The sequence below is a fragment of the Psammomys obesus genome, unplaced genomic scaffold (assembly GCF_907164565.1).
Source record: "Psammomys obesus unplaced genomic scaffold, mPsaObe1.curated_primary_1811, whole genome shotgun sequence".
Lineage (NCBI taxonomy): Eukaryota > Metazoa > Chordata > Mammalia > Rodentia > Muridae > Psammomys > Psammomys obesus.
The window spans coordinates 30,153,762-30,173,225 of NW_026590062.1; the positions used below are offsets into that span (position 1 = coordinate 30,153,762).

The window sequence follows — 19,464 nt, forward strand, 5'->3', positions numbered from 1 at the left end:
TTTTTTTTTTCTTAACTTTTCCACTTTTATTTATGACAAATATTCCCAATCTCTTCTGATCAAATTAAGACAATTCCATCAGCTTTAGCCAGCTGGAGAATAGAATCATCTGACTTGAACATCCTGCAAATGGCCCCGCAGATAGCACAGGTTTTAAACTTGCCATTAAATCGGCCTGTGACTCTGTCAACCTTGGCCGCACTCATTTGGATGGCCACGTGGTCCTTGGCATCAACGCTGCAGTTGTTTGCTGAGCATTTCCACAATATGAACAGGTCTATAACTCGGGTCTGCATGTCAAGGCTGTGCCTGCTCGCTGGTCCAGTGGGAGCGCAGAAAAGAGAGTTCCTGTCTTAAAATCAAAACCAAAACCAAAACAACAAAAACATAGACAGACAGATAGATGATAGATAGATGGATAGGTTGGTAGGTAGATAGGGATGGAGAGATGGCTCAGTTGCTAAAGGCTAAGCTAATAACCAAAAAAAAAAAAAAGGAAAAAGAAAGAAAGAAAAAGAAAGTAAATAAGGGCATGTATATGCAATATGTTAAGTGAGCTAGTATATAATGTCAATAAAGCTGCCACATCCACCAAAGACCAAATGAAGCTCTCTAGGTCCTCCTGTGGAAGAAGGGGCCACCAACAACACCATGGGGGTGGAGACTCACTTCCAGTTTCTGTCTTCTTCGAACTACTGTGTCTTGAGCTCAGCATCCTGCAGACAACCTGCTCAAGGTCTCAAGCAAGACCAACCATTGGCAGAAGTGATAGCTAGTGGTGAGCAGGGCCTCCTGTGTGTCAGTAGCAGCAGTTGATAATGCTGCTAAGCAAGGCTATCATCTGCCTGTTTGCTCTGGTTTGTTTTACTCCAGTTTACTCATCCCCAGTCTCTCCCAATAGGTGGCTCAATCCTCCCTGTTCCATTCTGTAAGCAAGGCCAACCCACACCCTTTGGAGACTTTCCTCCCAGCCTATCTGTGTTTGAGCCGGGAGCCTTGCCAGGTGAGAAATCTGCAGTTAGCAGGATCCCTTCAGACCCAGCGAAGTCTCTCACAGACAGTCAGCCTCACTTGGAAGCAGAAGATGAGAACAGATGAGCTCAGGAGAAGCACATAGGTGTCCCCGAGGGGCCCACGCATTGGCTGTTTTGCTGCTGAGCATGGAAAAACAAGGCTGGGTCGGGGATGGCAGGCCTGTTTGCGCACCTCACTGTTCAAACAGACTCCCCTGCCGCAGACACCTGTGCAGTGGAGGACAGGGCGGGCAGTAGCAGGGGTTCTCACCTCTTCTTGATTCTCCTCACAGCCACCCTGGCAGCTGCTGCAGAGTCCGGACCACATCATGCCCGAGCTGGGCTCTGCAGCTGCTGGGGTGGCCAGGTATTGCCCCTCCTTCCGGTCTACATCTGCTACCTGCTGCTTGGGGCCACTATCTTCCAGCTGCTGGAGAAGCAGGCAGAAGCTCAATCCAGGGACCAGGTCCAGCTGGAAAAGCTGCGCTTCTTAGAGAACTACACCTGCCTGGACCAGCAGGCCCTGGAGCAGTTTGTGCAGGTGAGGGAGTAAGGAAGGATGGGACAGGAAGATGGGGAGGTGAGTACAGGAGCCAGTGGTAGATGCAGAGGTTGGTTCCCTGTTTCGAAGTGGAGTGCAGAGGATGCCAGAGCCTGGAAAGATCTAGTCTGAGGCCCTCGGGTCTATTCTTTGACCTTGATCAAGTCACTTAACCTAACCGTCCTCATCAGTAGGGTGAGAAGAGAAAGCCTATCTGGGGCTGGGGAGGTGTCTCAGCCAAGCATCTGCCAAACAATACGAGGACCTAAGTTCTAGGCCCAGATCCCACGTTCAAAAGCAGGTATGGGCTGGTAAGACGGCTCAGCGAGGAAAGGCACCTGGCACAGGGCCCGAGGACTGGAGTTCAATTCCCAGAACCCACGTGGTGAAAGGAGAGGACCAAGTCCTGGAAGTTTTCCTCTGATCTTGACACACATACAATGGCACATGCATGTCCACATATATATAAACACACACATACACACACACACACAGCTATGTACTAACTTAAATATAATTTTAAATAATAATTAAAAAAAGCCAGGCAGGGTGACATGTAAACCTAGCATTGAAGAGGCCTACACAGGCAGATAGATCCCTTGGGCTCTCTGGCCAGCCAGTCTTGCCAAATGGGCAACTCCTGTTTTGAATTCTGGGTATGGCTGCAAGGGCCTGTGATCCCAGCATTTGGCAGACAGGTAGATCCCGAGAGCCAGGCCAGCCTAGCCAAAAAGGCAAGCTTCTCAAGAGACAGACAAAATCAACCAAGTTGACCCCTGGCCACGCACATAAGAAATGGGACCATCCCAGACTAGAAAAAAAAAAACAACTGGACCTTGAATAAGGGCCAGCTAAGAAAGAAGAACAAGTCTGGCAATTAAGGGCTACTAAACCTTGAGCAGAGGCCAGACCAGATGGCCCTCCTCAAAAGACTGGGTGAGCTTGTTTTAAGATAAGAAACCTGGGACTGAAAAGACTGTCCTTGAAGCTGTAAGCTGCCAACTGCAAACTGCTATCTTTTCTGCTGACTAGTCAATGTAAAGGCCTGATCTTTAGGTATAAAAACTCTGTGCTTGGTATGCTCAGGGTCGTCTCCTGCTTTGAAGGGACGACCCCCATCGCAATCGGAATAAACTGCCTCTTGCTTTTGCATCGACCCGCGGTCTGTGAGTCTCTTTGGGGAGGGAGCGGTACGGTGCCCCTGCATCGGGAGTGCAGGTTTTGCAACATTATGCACACAACTATCTGCACGTACACAAATACATACAGACACATCCATACTCATAGAAAACGCATGTTGGTGGTCTAAAGCTCTCTCTGAACAGCTGCTTGCTTCATGAACATGAGCTGTCAGTTATCAACACTCTAGAAATTTCTTCTCCCACACTCTTCCACTTCTCAGGAGGGCACTTCATCTGCTGGCTCCCAGTTTGTGTCCCTGGGTGGAGATGCAGACAAAGGTGAGAACCAGCTGGGCTGGTGGACAACCATCATCAGGGTGGATGAGCGCTGCCTGGGTGCTTTCACTCCCTGCCCGGGCCCCTCCTGCCTTCGTATCTTCCTGAAACAAAGCAAAACGAGATATTTTGGGCAAAGGCAAAGGTGGGGGCATTGAGAAGATGGACAGAGCAAATGGACCAAGTGGTGTTGGTCACTGCAGCGCAGCTGGACAAGTGCAGTCAACACAGTGATAGTATGTGTTGATGTGGGACCCAGGCTGTTCCATCGTGCTTTAGCACCTGGGGCTGAGTGCCCTACAGGTGTTTTCTCCCAGCTGCTTACTGCAACCAGAATCTTCAGCTTGCAGGTGGGAGCTGGGACTCGGAGAGATGCCAGGGTGCTGGGCTGCACAGTCACTGGCTGAGGCAGAGCTCACAGCCACGCTTCTCTCTGGGGAGCCCTTTACTCTTCACTCTATGAACTAGCTCACCTGCTGAGGGCAGGGCACTGCTGAAGGTGAGAGTTCTTAAGGTTGGGCCTGTGGGCCTCCCCCACCAGCAGCAGCAATGCCTGAGAGGCTTAGGAAAGCAAGTGTCAACTCCCACCCAGACTTGCTGACTCAGGCGCTTCAGGTGAGGTCACTGGATGGTGCTGAGGCCCTGAGACTTCTGAGACTGAGAGCAACTGGCCTCCTAGATGAGATGTAAGCAGGAAGGATGGCCCCTGTTGTTCCAGGATGTACTCCCTATACAAACTTACTCAGGGTTGATGCTCACCTCCAGGCCTTCTAGCATCCCAGAAGTAATCCTGAGACAAGGACTCCTCAAAACCTCTTCCTGACCTGAGCTTGAGGGGAATGAAGAGTGGGCAGACAGGTGGCAAGGCTTGAATCAGCTCTCTTGTCAAAGGGCAAGAATGGGCTAGATCTGGCTGTATCTCAAAGGGGCCAGTGCTTACCCCAGGGACTAGGAAAGATGGAACAGAAAGTCCTCAGTCTCAGGACAGACTCTTACTTTCCAGAACAAGTGAGGCTTGGAGATTTGGGAGAGCCCAGTTCCTAGCGAACTCAACCCTGAGACATACATAGTGCTAAGTGTAGTGTTTAAATGTGACTCCATGAGGACGAAAGCTGTATATCAGCTCCTTTCTCCTTTACCGTTGGATTCCCTGAGGCCACTCACCCACACTCAGAACCATCACAGGAGTCAGAACCATGAGATGGAGGGCTCAGAGGTGCAGTGGTGACAGCCAGGGACCTGGGCAAATGCTGTCCCCAAAGGTGAAAATCTCCAGAGAGGGTGCATGCTCTGAAAAGTCTGTCCCAGCTGTCTGGGTATGAGGGGACTAGGAGGCCAAGCCTACATCTTAAGGAACTAACTTAAGAGGTTAGTTCCTGCCCACAAGGAGATCTCCACCCAGCTGGTGAAAATCAGTTCCCACAGGAAAGGGAGGCAGGAACAGCCATACTTCCCAATGGCTCCCCACCTTTGGGCCACCGCCAGATACCAAGGCTGAGCTGCCACCACCCTAAGACAAGTTCCCAGCTACAGGGGAGAGGGCTAGAGCCTGCAGAGAGGGAACCTGCCAGTTTCCCACGAGGAGCTGAGGGCACAGTCTATAGCCTGTGAAGGCTCCTGTTCTAGAAACACAAAAGATGGACACCTAATGCAGACACACATGTAACATAAAGCACTACGCAGCACGTGCAGTCAACACACCACATGTGAATAGAACCACTGTATACCCATAAGAACACACACACACACACACACACACACACACACACACACACACACCCTCTTGTGGGTCTCTCTGATGGAATTGATGGAATTTCTCCTGCAGGCATGGGTTGCACTCACTAGAGAGTGTCAGAGAATGAGGCTGCCAGCACCTCCCCCCCCATGTCCTCCTACAACCTGCCCCATGGGAGGGCAGCCCCACACTCCAGTTTGGCTAGCAAACCCTTCCAGAAGCATTCCAAAACCCACCGTTCCTACACCCACCTCTGTCTCTGTCTCTGTTTGTGTATGTGTTTCTGTTTGTGTGTGTGATGTTTTCCTAGCTATCAAGAGTATTTCCACACACCTCCTTAGTTCCCTGGCTCATCAGAGCACAACTTCAGTCAACTGCTAACTGCTTAGAAAGTGTCTGAGCCACTGAGACCATCAAAGCTTTCATGTCCGTTTCTGAAAAACAGGAATGATGCTCTCTCAGAGCCATGAAAGCCCTCTTCTGAGACCTCGGTGCCAGTGTGCACTTGGTGACTGCCTGTCCTGCTGACCATGCCACCTCCACAGGTCATCCTGGAAGCCTGGGTGAAAGGCGCGAACCCCAAAGGCAACTCTACCAACCCCAGCAACTGGGACTTTGGGAGCAATTTTTTCTTTGCAGGCACAGTGGTCACCACTATAGGTAAAGGGGCGAGGGGGGAGGGGCTCCCAGGCCCTGCTCTGCTCGGGATCTGTTCCAAATGCCATCAGTGGGACAAGGATATGGTTTAGTCAGGAGGTAGCATGTAAGGCGCAAGTCGGGAAGCCAGTAGGGGACACTTGTAAAAAAGGAAGGCGACCAGGCTGGCTGCAGCTGTGGTTGCCTGGGCTCACTTCCCTGGGGCACACTGAAGGGCTAGGCAGAGCCCTCTCTCAGCATAAAGGCGAGAATGGGTGCCTGTCTTTTTATCGACTTCAGTCCTGCTAGGCAGATAGCTGGTCCTAGTGTGTTAACGCTTTGTGCCTAGTTATAGACCAAACTCACACCTAGGACTAAAAGTCCTCTCAGGAAACAGATGGAGGGACTGGAAGTGAGAGGGCATTTGTGCACAGGACCATTTCTCACCACAGCAGGTGATAGCTCAGTGTCCCAAAAAGATGGGGTACTAACTGAAAGCCCTTTCTGCTCACTGCCAGGGAATCCCCAGGCCTCCCCCACACAGACCTCCCTTCCATTCAGTTAAATCCAAATCCAATTCCATCCATCTTCCTTGGCAAGCCAGGCAGAGTGACAAAGGAGGGGTGGGGTACAGACTTGGATCTGTCCTAGGCTTGGCCTTCAGAGCTTTCAACCCACCAAAGAGGGATTAAATTGTAATAATTACACAAGACAAAGTGGGTAATAAGACAGAAATGACACAAAGCATCTCAGGGAATCATGCCTGGCAGGGAGGCAGAGTGCCAGTCAGGAGGGCTTCATGAAGGAAGCATCATTGGAGATGAGTGTTCTGTAGGTAGAGACTGTTCTACCAGAGAAACAGGGTGAGTATCAGTGAGAGCAGGGAGCTTCCCACCCTCCTCCAGAGGTGATGGAGACAAGCCTCTGCTAGAGCTGGGAATGAGGGTGGGGTGGGTGGGAGTCAGTTCTGGGCTCTCTTCCCCTGATCTGTAGCACTCCCTTGCTCTGAAGGCTATGGAAACCTGGCACCCAGCACAGAGGCAGGGTGTATGTTTAAATGTGACTCCATGAGGACGAAAGCTGTATATCAGCTCCTTTCTCCTTTCTCCTTTACCGTTGGATTCCCTGAGGCCACTCACCCACACTCAGAACCATCACAGGAGTCAGAACCATGAGATGGAGGGCTCAGAGGTGCAGAGAAACAGGGTGAGTATCAGTGAGAGCAGGGAGCTTCCCACCCTCCTCCAGTCCTCATGGAGTCACATTTAAACATACACCCTGCCTCTGTGCTGGGTGCCAGGTTTCCATAGCCCTCAGAGCAAGGGAGTGCTACAGATGGAGGTCTGTGTGGGGGAGGCCTGAGCACATACACAGAGTCTATGCCCTGATGGGCATTCCACTCAACATGGTTTTCCTTAACCATCTGGACACAGGGCTGCGTGCCCACCTGGCCACATTGGACAGGTGGGAGGACCATTCCAGGCAATCCCAGGTAAGGTAGAATCCTTCCTACCCTCTAAGCCCTTGGGGACAGATAGCTGAAAATTGGGAGAAGGGCTTGGGTATGTAGCCCCCCCCCCCCAGTCAGTTTGGACAGCTGCAGGGCTGGAAGAGTAGAAGGATGATGCCGACTGGGCAGGGTGTGACCTCAAAGGCTCAATGGCATATGTGACTATGGCATCTACCTGCAAAGAGGTGAGGGCCAGGCACTGGGCATGACCTTGAGAGGACTGTGTCTGTGTGCCAGGCAGCTCTACTCAGCACCCTTTCTTTGGTAGAGAATCTGAACATCACATTATCTCTCCATGGTCATCATGGGCATACTTTGATGTGGTCCAAAACAATCTCCAGGCTATCCACATGCCCCACAGAGGGACCTGGGACGATTTGGTGGGTGACAGATCTCAGTAGGCCCTGGGAAGCCTGCTCAAGGGTGATTCTCAAGTTCAAAAGAGTCTTTGGCTCTTTCCTTGACCACTAACACATTCCCCTGCCCCCAAAAGCTTGGCACATACATGTCAAATGCCCATGGGTGTAACCCCACCCAAAAGTCTGCATCAGGGAAGGGGGTGGAGCTTAGATATTGCCCTGCCCACACTCAGTTTCTTCCAGACCTCCCCCATATACTTTCAGAGTCTTCCAAGTAGTCTCAAGGGCAGCCTCTTCTCCCAGTTCCTGCAGGTCCCGGGCCTGGCTCTGTTTCTCACTCTGGGGACCCTGGTCATTCTCATCTTCCCGCCCATGTTCTTCAGCCATGTGGAGGGCTGGAGCTTCTGAGAGGGCTTCTACTTTGCCTTCATCACCCTCAGCACCATTGGCTTTGGGGACTATGTTGTCGGTGAGAATGGGATAATCAGGTTATCTTGGTGAGCGCCCACTGGGAATGATGGGGATACCAACCAGGTGAGGTTGGTTACTTCTGGGACCACTGTGGACTCTTGGCATCCTCAGGAGTTTCTGGTATAGTATCCACCACTGCTTTCTCCACTACTAGCCCTTGGTATGAGGGCCAGGGAGGAGGTATCTCTATGGAAGCTGGGGGTGGCAGTGCCCTCAGACACCAGCCATCACCTTCCCCGGCAGGCACAGACCCCAGCAAGCATTACATCGCTGTATACCGGAGCCTGGCAGCTGTATGGATCCTCCTAGGGCTGGCGTGGCTGGCGGTGAGCCTCAGCCTGGGATCCCTGCTCCTGTGCAGGTGCTCCCAGCTCTGGCTGCTCATCAGAGGCCTGGAGCCCAAAGATGGAGCAGCCCCTGACTCTGACCCCAGACCACAGAAAATCACCATCTCTGCATGAGATCCAACTGCCCTGCCCTCCCTAAACCCATGACATTCCCTGCCCTTCCTCTTCCTTCTCAACCCACACTATCTAGCAACTCTCAAGAGAGAGAAAGGAGACAGGTGTGCCTATAAAGCAATGGAGGGGGCATGAGGAGACAAAATCAAAGACCTGTGAGAATGAAGATGTGAAGGCTGGCCTTAGAGCTCTTTTTTCCTGTATCCAACCCAAAGAGAACCCAGAGAAGTCAAACCCAACCTGGACCATGGTGGTCACACTGTCACCTCACACACTCCTGGGGGAGCCTTAGGTGCAAGCAAAGATGACTTGATTTTTGCATTATTTGCTACATACATGGTAGGCTCTTAACAAGCCCCTATGGTATACCATGCACTATGCCTGGTTCTGGGGATATGACAGTGATGGTTTCTGCCTTCAGTGTGTCTTCAGTCTTGAAGGAGGCCCAATTAGTCTCGAAGCCTTGACGAGACTAATCCTGGGGAGGGTGAAAGTTCAGGGCAGTGGCTGGAGGAAGTGAGCTGGGCACACATGTGGGGACACTTTGGTGCCCACAGCAAGCTGTCCTCAGGAGTCTCACAGCTGAAGAACAGGAAGGCGGCCAGTCAGCATTCTCCAGCCCTTCTAGAACACTGCCTGGGACCTGTTTCAGGGGTCCCACTACTTCCCCTGTCCCCCAGAGAGCACCCTTAGACCTCATTACTCCCTGGAGTTGCTGGAGGGACAGCAGACCCCAGAGGTGTTATAGAATAGGAGCCCCCTGGTGGTGTGGACTCCGTGGGAACACTTCGTCCAAACCTGGTCCTTCTGGCAGACTGTGACACTGTGGGCCAGAACGGAGGAGAGGTTTGTCTCACAGGTTAAGGAATTAATTTTTCTCAGACTTCCTTCAAGTCCCCAGTGGTAAGGGGGTTTCCAAGATCTGTGTCCTCTTTACAGCATCAGAAGTGAGGCTTGGGACTGTGAGCCCAGGAGGTGAGGGCGCCCTGTGAAAGGACCCTCACGGGCAGAGGGTTCCCAGCAGTCACCCAGAAAAGGACTGAAATCTGAAGTACACATGCTGGGCCCTGCTTCTGTTCTGGGTGGAGCCATGGGAACTCCCCTCTGAAAAAGCAAGGGCCAACCTTCGTCCCCGGTTCTCTTGCCTGTTACCCCTCTTCCCAGAACACACACCCCACACTCAGCTGGCTCCTATTTTATGTCTTTGAGTGCACTGGCTGTGCGAGACCTAGAGTGACACAGGCACTTGGAGGAAGTCTTCCGCCCCTCACCTTATGCAGGAGTCCTGTAACAATAAACTTGGCTGCTATTTCTTCTTTGCACAGTGGATTGTAAGCGTCTCCTCCTGCATGGACACACTGGGGGGTGAGAGCATAAGGGAGGTCTCTGGGCCCTTCTCTCCCCTGCCTGTGGCTACTCGGTAGCTCTCTCTCCTTCCTTCTAATGTGGGGGCGGGCACACCACACTCTCCTGGGAGAGGCCATTTTTGTCCCAGGAAATGGACCCTTGAGGGTGGGCAGGGCCATCCCATCGTCCAGCACTCCTAAACAGGGAAACGAGACAGGAAGGTATTTGCTTAGAGAAGGGGCCCTTTCTGGCCCTTCCTGCCCAGCCTGGTTCCTGTCCACCATAGCTCTCTGGAGCTCTCACCTCTCCATCATGCCAGCGCTCCCAAGCTCCCGCTTCTCCATCACCTGCCGACCACGATCTCCCTCAGTGCCTTGGTGGGCTGGGGGCTGCGGGGTGCGGGGCACTGGGTTCCTGCTGCTCTCCTATCTGGCTTACCTGGTGCTGGGAACTGGTGTGTTCTGGGCGCTCGAGGGTCGCTCGACTCAAGACCGTGGCCGCAACTTCCAGCGCGACAAGTGGGAGCTGCTACAGAACTACACGTGTCTGGATGGCCCGGCGCTAGACCTGCTGATCCGGGTTAGGGGCCAGCCTGGGAAAGAAGGGATGGGGCAGGGGGCTCGGGATGCTCGGTAGGGATGAAGGAGCTCTGGCCGGGGACAGTGAAGCGCTCGGAGCGGTTATTCTATGGAGAGGTGGAGGACACAAGCCTGGGAACAGCAGGGTTGTGCTGTTGGGGGTGGCGGTGGCGGGGGTGACCACAAGGTTGGGCTGGACAGCAGTGGAAAAGGCCTCTAACGTTAAGGAACTACGGAGGCATGGCGAGCCTTGTAAGAACACAGCCATACTAAATTTGGAAATAAGAAATACAGACAGCGTTCTTCCCTGGGTCACAGGCTACAGGGCTGTCGTGATAGAGGTCAGGTAGCATTTGATCTGGTGGCAGCCTGATATGGAACTTATTGGAACAAGGACGAAAGGCCACATCTTTCACAGGGTTGGGGCAAATAAGAGCCTTTGGGATTAGGCTAGGCTCTAAGGTGGGACAGGACCCTGGGGCACTTGGGAAAGGGCTCATCCAATAGAGCTCATCCTTTGCCCGGTAGAGGGGCAAAAGAGACAGGGGCTGTGAGTGAGGGGACCTCAGAGGACACCCTACCCCACCTGCAGTAAGGTAGGGATGAGAAGAGTGGGCAGATCACTGAGCCAGAGGCTCCTCAGCTACTGAGGACGCAAAAGGGGAGGGAGGCAGAGATGGTTCACCGGGCAGGTGGGGGGACCTTTACACAGGCCGGCAGCTGAGCAAATCAGTGCTTGCCTTAATATCCTGCTCCACATTCCTCTGCCGAGAGCACAGGGACCAGGCTTAGACCCACATGCTTGGGTGCAGAATCTTCACACTCCTGCAATAGTTCATGCAACTTGGGGGCAGGACTTGCTCCCCAAGTCTCTAAGCTGAAGCCAGATACCAAAATGGAAGAGGAAATTGTAGGGGTGGGACAGGAGGTCTGCGGAGAAGAGATAGACTTCTGAACTTTTGGACAGGCCAATTGGGAAAGATCTGCAGTTAGGCAGGGTGGGGGCTGTGTCTACCCACAACCACTACAATCAGTAAATACTTCTGCTGTAGCCTGTCCCTTGCCCAGCCCCCTCCTCCTTTTCACCAGTCTCACTAGCAGATACTATCACCCCCAAGGCTCAGAGAAGGCTAGTATGAATGCTGCACAGCCAAGAGCTGAGGGCACTGACTGCCCAGAGGCTGCTTGTGTGTACACCTATGCATGTGGGTCTTTCCAGAATTCCCAGGCATGCACCACAGATTTAACCTTCACAGAAGGGGTTTGCCACAGTTGATATTAATATTTTACAGATAAGGAGATTGAGGCATGCAGAAGTCGAGCAACTTCAACAGAGCCTCTTTCATACCTGAAACAGCCTTGATGGACTGTGTCAGCATTAGTTCAGTTCTCCTTTGTCCCTAACGGCTAAGGTTGTGTCCCTGCCATCTTCCAGTGACACTTAGGCTATTGCTCCCTGCAAGGTTGGGAATGAGCTGGGCAGCAAGTGAGTGGTTAAGCCACATAGATAGCACAGGACCCATCTGGATCCCCCTCTAGGATATGGAGTGGAAAGGTTGTCCTCATGTTCCCTGCCTCTGGGGAGCCCTATGTTGGTAGGATGGGTAGAGACCCCTTGCCCTGATTAGGCTTGGAGTAAAGAATGAGATACTGTGTGTTTTCCTGGGGACACATGAACAAAAATCTTTTCATCCCAGTTAGGGCACCAATGAATTACCAAAGGAACAACCCAACCCAGGTCTGTACAGACGAACAGTGAATTTATTGCGGCTACTAACAGGGGCAGGGGTGTGTCAAAGGCAGCTGCACCCCTGGGAAGCCCCTCCCAGCAGGGCAGGGCCTCAGAAGCTGCATCTGCAGAGCTCACTGTAGAACTTGCAGGCAGCCACACCGAGGAGTCGCCGCTCCTCGGCAAATTGTCACTGTCTATACAGCGTGAAAGAGGGCCTCCTGAATCCTGTAACTTTCTGAGCCTTAGAACCTTGTAAGTTAAAAAAAAAAAAAAATGAAAATGAGGACATGCAGCTCCTACGAATGGTTAAAGAGAAAGTTTTGTTGTAGATATGAGAAACAACATAGCTATGGACATCTGGAAGAGTCCAGACTGAACATGGCTGGCTGGCTGAACTGGGCCATGAAGGGAGAGTTACGTGTGTAGGTGTGGTATAGATGTGGGTATATGAATGTCGTGGGGTGCAGGTGCCAAGCCTCTCTCCCAAGATCCTATTGGTTACTTCAGCTTCTTCCCCAGGGCATCATCCAAGCATACAAAGATGGGACCAGCCTCCTGGGAAAAACCACCAGCATGGGGCGCTGGGAGTTTGTGGGCTCTTTCTTCTTTTCTGTGTCCACCATCACCACTATTGGTAATGGCTGGGTGGGGACAGTCTGGGGAGGCGGCTTCCCCCTGAGAGTCAATAGAGCCTCCCTGAGAGGCAGTGGACCTTGTGGGGGCACTGGGGGGAGGGGCACAACATGACCTCCTGCCCCAGGACTTAGTTTCTGCACTTCAACAGGCACCAGGGAACTGTGCACATTTTCAGCTTTGAGAACTGCTGCCCTATGGGGCGTTAGTCATTCCACCCAGGCCCTCCGACAGTCCCTTTTAGCCCACCAGCAGCTCACATCCCTGTCAACATTCTAGGGACCCAGTTCCCCACCAGACCCAAGCTGAGATAGAAGATGTCCCAAAAGAGCCCCTAGGGATTGTTGTGTGGAAACAGTATGAGCGAAAGCACTGGGCTCCTGTAGTCCTGAATCCCGTGGAATAAAGCCAGTCAGTGGCCCTAACGATGCCTTTGTTCTTGGCATCCCCTGCATGACCTGGGACTTACCACCAGGGGGCGAGCTCAACCAACGATGACTCAATTCCAGCTTCCAGCCTCCCTGACCAGCATTCTTGCCTTGTCCTCCCAAAAGGGGGCAGGTAAATTGCACTATGCAGACGAGCTGTGTAGTTTAAAGTCAGCCACTAACTCTAGGAGAGAGCTCTGAGGACTCCAGGGAGTAGGGTAAATCTTTGAGACAAGTGTATGTGGAAGGTCCCTCTGTCTCCTGGTTTGTTTTGTTTTGAGACATGGTCTCTATTATGTAGCTCTAACTGTCCTGGAACTCATTATATAGACCAGGCTGGCCTTGCACTCACAGAGATCCACTTGCCTCTGCCTCTTGGGCACTGGGATTAAAGGCATGTGCTACTGTGCTGGACTTGGAGATCTTGTTTTTAAGGCAAACAAAAGAAAACCAGCAGCAGCTTTCCACCGTCCATCAGCATCCGTCTGTTCACTCACACATTGCCTGCTCCGGGATTCACATCCCCATACAGCGTGTTCCCACAGCGGCTTCCTGATAGCTGTGCCACGCGGATGTCTGCGCCCCGGTTTAGGTCCAAGGACACAGGCTCAAAAATATCAAGGCCCTTGTCCAGAGTCCCCCAGCCTCACTGGGGACAGGGCGAAAGAGTGCAGCTGGGGAGGGAGAGCACTGACTCATTATTGGAGCTGCCCAAGAGCAGGAGTGGAGGTTGAGTGGGGTGGGCAGGGAAAGGGCCTCAGTGGCCCTGTGTGGAGAGAGGGGCAGAGTCCCTTCAAGCACTCCTCTCTCTTGCCCAAGGTTACGGCAACCTGAGCCCGCAGACCATGGCTGCCCGCCTCTTCTGCATATTCTTTGCTCTGGTGGGGATTCCATTTAACCTCGTGGTGCTCAACCGGCTGGGCCACCTCATGCAGGGTGGGGTGCACAGATGTGCCCACCGGCTGGGGGCCAGATGGCAGGTAAGAGAGTGGTTGGGAACCCCGATGAGTCTGTGGTGGATATGGGGTGCAGGGCCAAGAGGGGTGGAATGGAGAAAATGAGGGGGTGGTTAGGATTGGGGAAACAAAGTCCAGGATGGGTTCTTCAATCATTAAGATGTCCATCATAGGAATGAGAAGTATGGCAGGCATCAAAGCCACTGTAGACTCTTGGCAGGAAATGTGGGGCATACACAAAGATGGAGAGGTGGGAATAGAGCACCTCCTTCTCCATCCTCCGGTCAGAGCCATGGGTCACCGTTGTGCACTGCAGGGCTCTGCGTGGGCACAGTGGCTAACAGGCTCCGCTGCGCTGCTCTCAGGCCTCCTGTTCTTCCTGTTGTTGCCTCCGCTTCTCTTTTCCCACATGGAGGGCTGGAGCTATGTGGAGAGCTTCTACTTTGCCTTCATCACTCTCAGCACCGTGGGATTTGGCGACTATGTGATTGGTGAGAAAGGCTCGTGGCTGGGCTGGTGGGCTCTGGGACCACCTGATCGGTGAGAAGCTTGGGGTGGGCAGGGCTGTGACTCAGCTGCCTGCACCTTCTGGGCTTGGCGTTCACCTCAGGTGTCCCGTGTAGGTGAGCTTGGCACACAGCTTGTAGCCCAAGCATGCTCTACCCTTTCCTAGTGTGGTAGGCTAACATCTCTCTTCCTTGCTGGCAAGTGTAGCATCATTCCCCCAAGGCTATGGACTTACAGGTAGATGGATGCTTTAGAGGGACAAGGAGCCCAGTCTCCTTCCTACCTAACCTCTTCCCCCATGTATCTCATCCCCCCAGCTGCGGGGGAGGAACGAGGCAAAACAGTCAGAGAACCCAGGACACCTCAGTCTCTCCTGGGCCCAGGGGGAAACAACAGCAAGAAGCCTGCCAAGAAGGCCCCAAAAAAACTGCAGTACTGTCACCTGGGACCATGCAGGCACCACAGCGGCGGCTGGCTTTATAAGAAACAGTGGAGGCGAGTTCCAGCAGGTGGCAGTGCAGGAACAATCCAAGCAGCAGCTGAGGCTGACCATAGCCTCAGCATCTCTCTCCCCTGCTGCCCCTGAAGATCCCCTAACAATGAAGGTCACAGGTTCCTCCACCTCCAGGCTGGCACTGGAAATGCCACACACTTCAGTAGACCAGTGCCCTGTTCTGAAGAGGGGATCTGTCAAAAGAATGTTCTCCAGGGGCTGGCAGGGCTAAGCAATGCCTATCCCCCCCTTTTCTGAGGTTTCAAAGTTGGACTCCATCACCCCACACACACACTGAGGAACTGTGAGTTTATTGGCTTATTTACAGAGCACAGGTGAAGGGTTACACGAAGTGGGGTGACCCCAAAGCACTGCACTGGAAGGTTTTCATGACCCCCCCCCCCATGGCTCTCTCACTCCAAATATATGTATTTGGAGCCTCCTCTCCTAGTCTTCTTTCCCAATCTATATACTACAAACCATACACTATATGCTCAGGTGAGAGCTCAATGATTCTTCTCTTCCCTATCTTCTGTTTGGGAATGCCAGCAATTCACAAGCTCAGCTATGATAATCTTTTTGATTTGTTTTTTTGAGACAGGGTTTCTCTGTGTAGTCCTGGCTGTCCTGGACTCACCTTGTAGACCAGGCTGGCCTCGAACTCCCAGAGTTCCACCTGCCTCTGCCTCCCTGACTGCTGGGATCACAGGTGTGTGGTATCACCCCTCCTGTGATGAGCTTGCAGGCAGGTTCAGCTGATGTAATGAAATTTGACTTGGATGGTAGTCCTGTACAACAGGGCCCTTCCCATAATTCTTCAGTGACAGTTGAGTTAAGGCTCTGCCCCCAGGATGGGAAGCCATTCACTCAGCCTACAACCCAGAGTGAGTGTCATCATTTAGCAATGAGGAAGCTGAAATTCAGAGTGGCCAACCTGTCTACTTGAGACAGCACAGTGAAACACAGCTTCTTATCGGCTCCATTCCAAAATCTAAGCTGTTTCTAGAATCTTCTCTGGGCCTCTGGATCCCTAACTGAAAGGATCCAGTTTGAGGCTTGCTGAGAACCTGCTGCTGCCTTCTGGCCTCTTGGTTCAAGGCCTTACCTCCCCTGAGAGGAGGAGCTCATAATGGGGACCCTGTACCCCAGCCTGGCTTTCTCCCGCCTGTGGCTCAGGAAGAAGGCACTTGGACAGATTGTTTCTAACTGGGTCAGGTACTCACCTCCACCCTCATGGTGGGAGTCTGTGTCTGAGGAGAGCTTCAGCCAGCAGCAAGGAGGGCCAGGCTTACCCCTCCTAGTTCAGGAGACATTCCTGGAAGCTGTTTCCCCTTCCCTGTTATTTCCCCTGTCACAACAGGACTACAGCATAAAAGTGCACAAATTGGGCACCACACAAGTCTACAGGGTTCACATATGCACAGTGTAATGAGGCTCAGCACTCGTATCACACTTAGCCCCTTTGGAAACCTTCAGTCTTAGGATGGAACTCAAATTCTACATTGAAACCCAGGTGTGGGTCAGCCCAGCCATCCCAGCATTTTTTAAGAAGACAGGGGGAAGCAAGAGGATCGTGAGTTCAAAGACAGCCTGATCTACACCATGAGGTCCTCTCTCAGAAACGAAAGAGAAGAAATTCCCCAACTGAGTGGCATTCTCTAGACATCAGCATTCTGGAAATAGGAAGAGAGGCATCAGCCAGCTTCCAGGAAGGGCAGAGACATGGTGCCATTGCCTGTGACTATAGGAGTGAGGGGGGCAACCAGGGTCTTTCTGCTCTGTGGAAGGCAGGGCAAACTGCTCAGTCTCTTGCACTGTAGCTCCTTGCCCTGAGCCCAGTCCAAAGTCCTGGATGCTATAGGAGCTGCTGGGAGAGCAGTGTGGCCTACCATGATCCTCTTCAGTTACCTAGCATCACTGCAGAGGACCTAGGCTGCTTCACCTGCAAGGGCTATTGCTTATGTAAATGGAGAAACTGAGGCCTGGAGAAGGGCAGAGTAGAGCCCCAGCAGGCAAGTCTGGGCAAAACTAGGGTGGATTCACAATTTATAAGTGTTCTGAAAATTTCCACACCTCTTTCCCAAACATCAGTTCTCTTGGTCCTTTATGGATGAACCAACCTCTTTCTTGGGTGGGAATGCTTCTCTGTCTCTCTGTCTGTCTGTCTGTCTGTCTGTCTGTCTCTGTCTCTCTCTCTGTCACACACACACACACACACACACACACACACACACACACACTCACATCTCATGGGGTATCCTTGTCTCTACCTGAAGCCACTAGCCAGAGTCACCCTAGACCCCAGCCACCAGCTCCTCCTATGGTGTGAAATTCTTTTAGCTGATCAGTGAGAGCCTTGCCAGCTGCCAACTCTCCTGCCAAAAAAATGAAATCAAGGGGAGAAAATGCTTCCCCCACTTCTGTGGCCAGGGGCTGGAGCTGCTGCCTGGGTCCGGGACTGGTTCCGCTGATCACATTTGGTACCACAAAGGAATCACAAAGCTAGCCACATAACCCTATCATCTTAATCCAGGCTGCCAGCCAGAGCGGGGACACTGGCCAGGTCTGATTTGGAGCCAGCAGAACAGGGTGGAGGATGGGCCAAGACAAAAAAAGGCTGTGGGAACCTAAGAGGCAGATCTCTACCCAGGACGGATCCCACATTGATAAATGAGGTGGGTCAGCTCCCTGGACGCATAGACAGTAGAAGGGAACATGTTACAGAGCAGGCCTATGGCAGGAGCCAGCTGAGTCTCAGGGTGACCCCTTCTGTCTCTTTTTCTGGCCATGGCTGATCCAATGTGTCGGGACATCATGGGTAAGCACTGGATGAACAGCCCTAGATTTTGGGAGTGTGTGGCACCCAGTGGTTTTAGGATACATGATCCCAGAGACAGTCATGGGAAAAAGTTCTTTTGTCACATCCAAGGAAGAAGACACACAAAGACACTCCAGCTTTGAGAGTGTGACAGGCTATCTCTCAGGAAAGATGTCTGAGCCAAGATGCAAGGATGATGGGAAAGATCACAGGCCACAAGTTGAAATGAAGAGCTGTGGGAGCCAAGGGAACAATGGGTATGCAAGAATCCTGAGGTAGAAAGAAGGATAAAAACAAACATACACACACAAAGCAAACAAACAACAACAACAAACAGGAAAAGAGAAACAGCAAAGAGAGGGTGTGCTGGAGACGCAATAGGGAGCTCGGAAGCCAGGACCTACAGTGGTTTCTAGATCCAAGAGGGAGATTTCCCTCCCCTGTCACAAGTTCAGGGTACTCAGATGGTGGCCATTACTGCTAGGAACAGAGGCAGGACAGTTCTTTAACATCACAGTGGTTCTTCTTAAACTCCCTGGCTCCCACTACCTGTCCCGTTTCAGCCCAAACAGAACTAGAACACATGGAGTGCGATGTAGCTGAGTGGATAGAGTGCTCTCCTAGCATGCTTCAAGCTCTGGGTTTGATCCCCAGTGGCGTAGAAGTGGGTGTGAGTGGCACTCAGGAGGTGGAGGCAAGGAGGATCAGAAGTTCAAGGTCATCCTTGGCTACAAAACAAGTTCAAGGCTAGATTGGGCTAGGTTAGATCCTCTTTCAAAAATAATCGGGTAGGGCTTAGAGAAATGGCTCAGTGGTTAAGATCACTTGCTGCTTTTGTATAAGACATAACTTTAATTCCCACCTATCTGGTGGCCCACAACTATCCGTAATTCCAATTTCAGGTTATTGACACCCTCTTCTGACCACCAAGAGCACCAGGCACACATGTGGTGCATAGACAGATATTCAGGCACATAAAAAAAAAAAAAAAATCTTAGGAAGTTTTTTTTTATTATTTTAAAGCACCCCACTAAGTTGACCAGCCAGAGCTCCCAGTTTCTGTCTGACTCCCACAGGTAACCCTCCTCTAACCAAACCTTTTCCCCAGGTATGAATCCTTCTCGAAAGTACCCTCTGTGGTACAAGAACATCGTGTCTCTGTGGATCCTCTTCGGGATGGCCTGGCTGGCTCTAATGATCAAACTAATTCTGTTCCAGTTTGAGACTCCGGGGGATTTAGGCACCTGCTCACAGTGCTCCAGGAGGAACTGGAGGCCAGGCCAAGAAGGGAAACATGGGGTTCCATGGCCAGGCTGCTGTTTTGAGGGGTCTGAGGGAGCCACACAGCATCTAGAACCTTCTGCTCAGGTTATGGACTTTGACAACGACACCTAGCTGTATTTCACAATTGCTGAGTCTTCCTTGTCAGACCTCTAATTTTAAGCCAGATTTTCCATCCTTCTTTCCAGCGAGGTTCAAGTCCAGCCATAGGTTGCCTCCCATGGAACTTATGGGATGTGACTTTGGAAATAAAGAATACCTTTCTTCCCTTACATCTTTATTCTTGCCTTTTGCAATGTTGGCACAGTGGCTAGAACTCCAGCAACTATACTGCACTGTGAGGTAGAGACCATGATGAATGAAATTGGTTGCATAGCAACAGAAGCTTAGATTCCTGGTCATCACACCATCATCATAACAAACAGGAACTGAATGCCATTTAACTTGACTCGCATGAAAACAGTAAACATCGTATTTGAAATTGTTATTTAGGTGTTTCTGACACAGT

The 19,464-nt window shown here is 51.9% G+C and overlaps 2 protein-coding genes across 2 annotated transcripts; both read left to right on the plus strand.

Annotated features, from left to right (window-relative positions):
- The first annotated feature begins 1,185 nt into the window (after window positions 1-1,185).
- Window positions 1,186-8,183, plus strand: LOC129676126 (potassium channel subfamily K member 16-like). The gene is given in 6 exon segments (XM_055606440.1): window positions 1,186-1,554; window positions 5,292-5,406; window positions 6,394-6,433; window positions 6,757-6,874; window positions 7,555-7,720; window positions 7,966-8,183. Coding segments are annotated over 6 exon segments (1,026 nt in total).
- Window positions 8,184-9,842: 1,659 nt separating this feature from the next.
- On the plus strand, window positions 9,843-19,118 carry Kcnk17 (potassium two pore domain channel subfamily K member 17). The gene is made up of 5 exons (XM_055606441.1): window positions 9,843-10,109; window positions 12,360-12,474; window positions 13,721-13,881; window positions 14,174-14,348; window positions 18,784-19,118. Exons 1-5 carry the CDS (start codon window positions 9,843-9,845, stop codon window positions 19,068-19,070), a joined length of 1,005 nt encoding a protein of 334 aa, XP_055462416.1. The 3' UTR covers window positions 19,071-19,118.
- The last annotated feature ends 346 nt before the right edge of the window (window positions 19,119-19,464 follow it).

What these genes read in the sequence shown, in the direction of transcription:
- Kcnk17 (XM_055606441.1), top strand. Translation starts at nt 9,843, where the DNA reads ATGCCAGCGCTCCCAAGCTCCCGCTTCTCCATCACCTGCCGACCACGA. An exon ending in CGCTAGACCTGCTGATCCGG is followed by an intron (nt 10,110 to 12,359) that starts GTTAGGGGCCAG and finishes CTTCTTCCCCAG; the next exon opens with GGCATCATCCAAGCATACAA. An exon ending in GGCTGGGGGCCAGATGGCAG is followed by an intron (nt 13,882 to 14,173) that starts GTAAGAGAGTGG and finishes TGTGCACTGCAG; the next exon opens with GGCTCTGCGTGGGCACAGTG.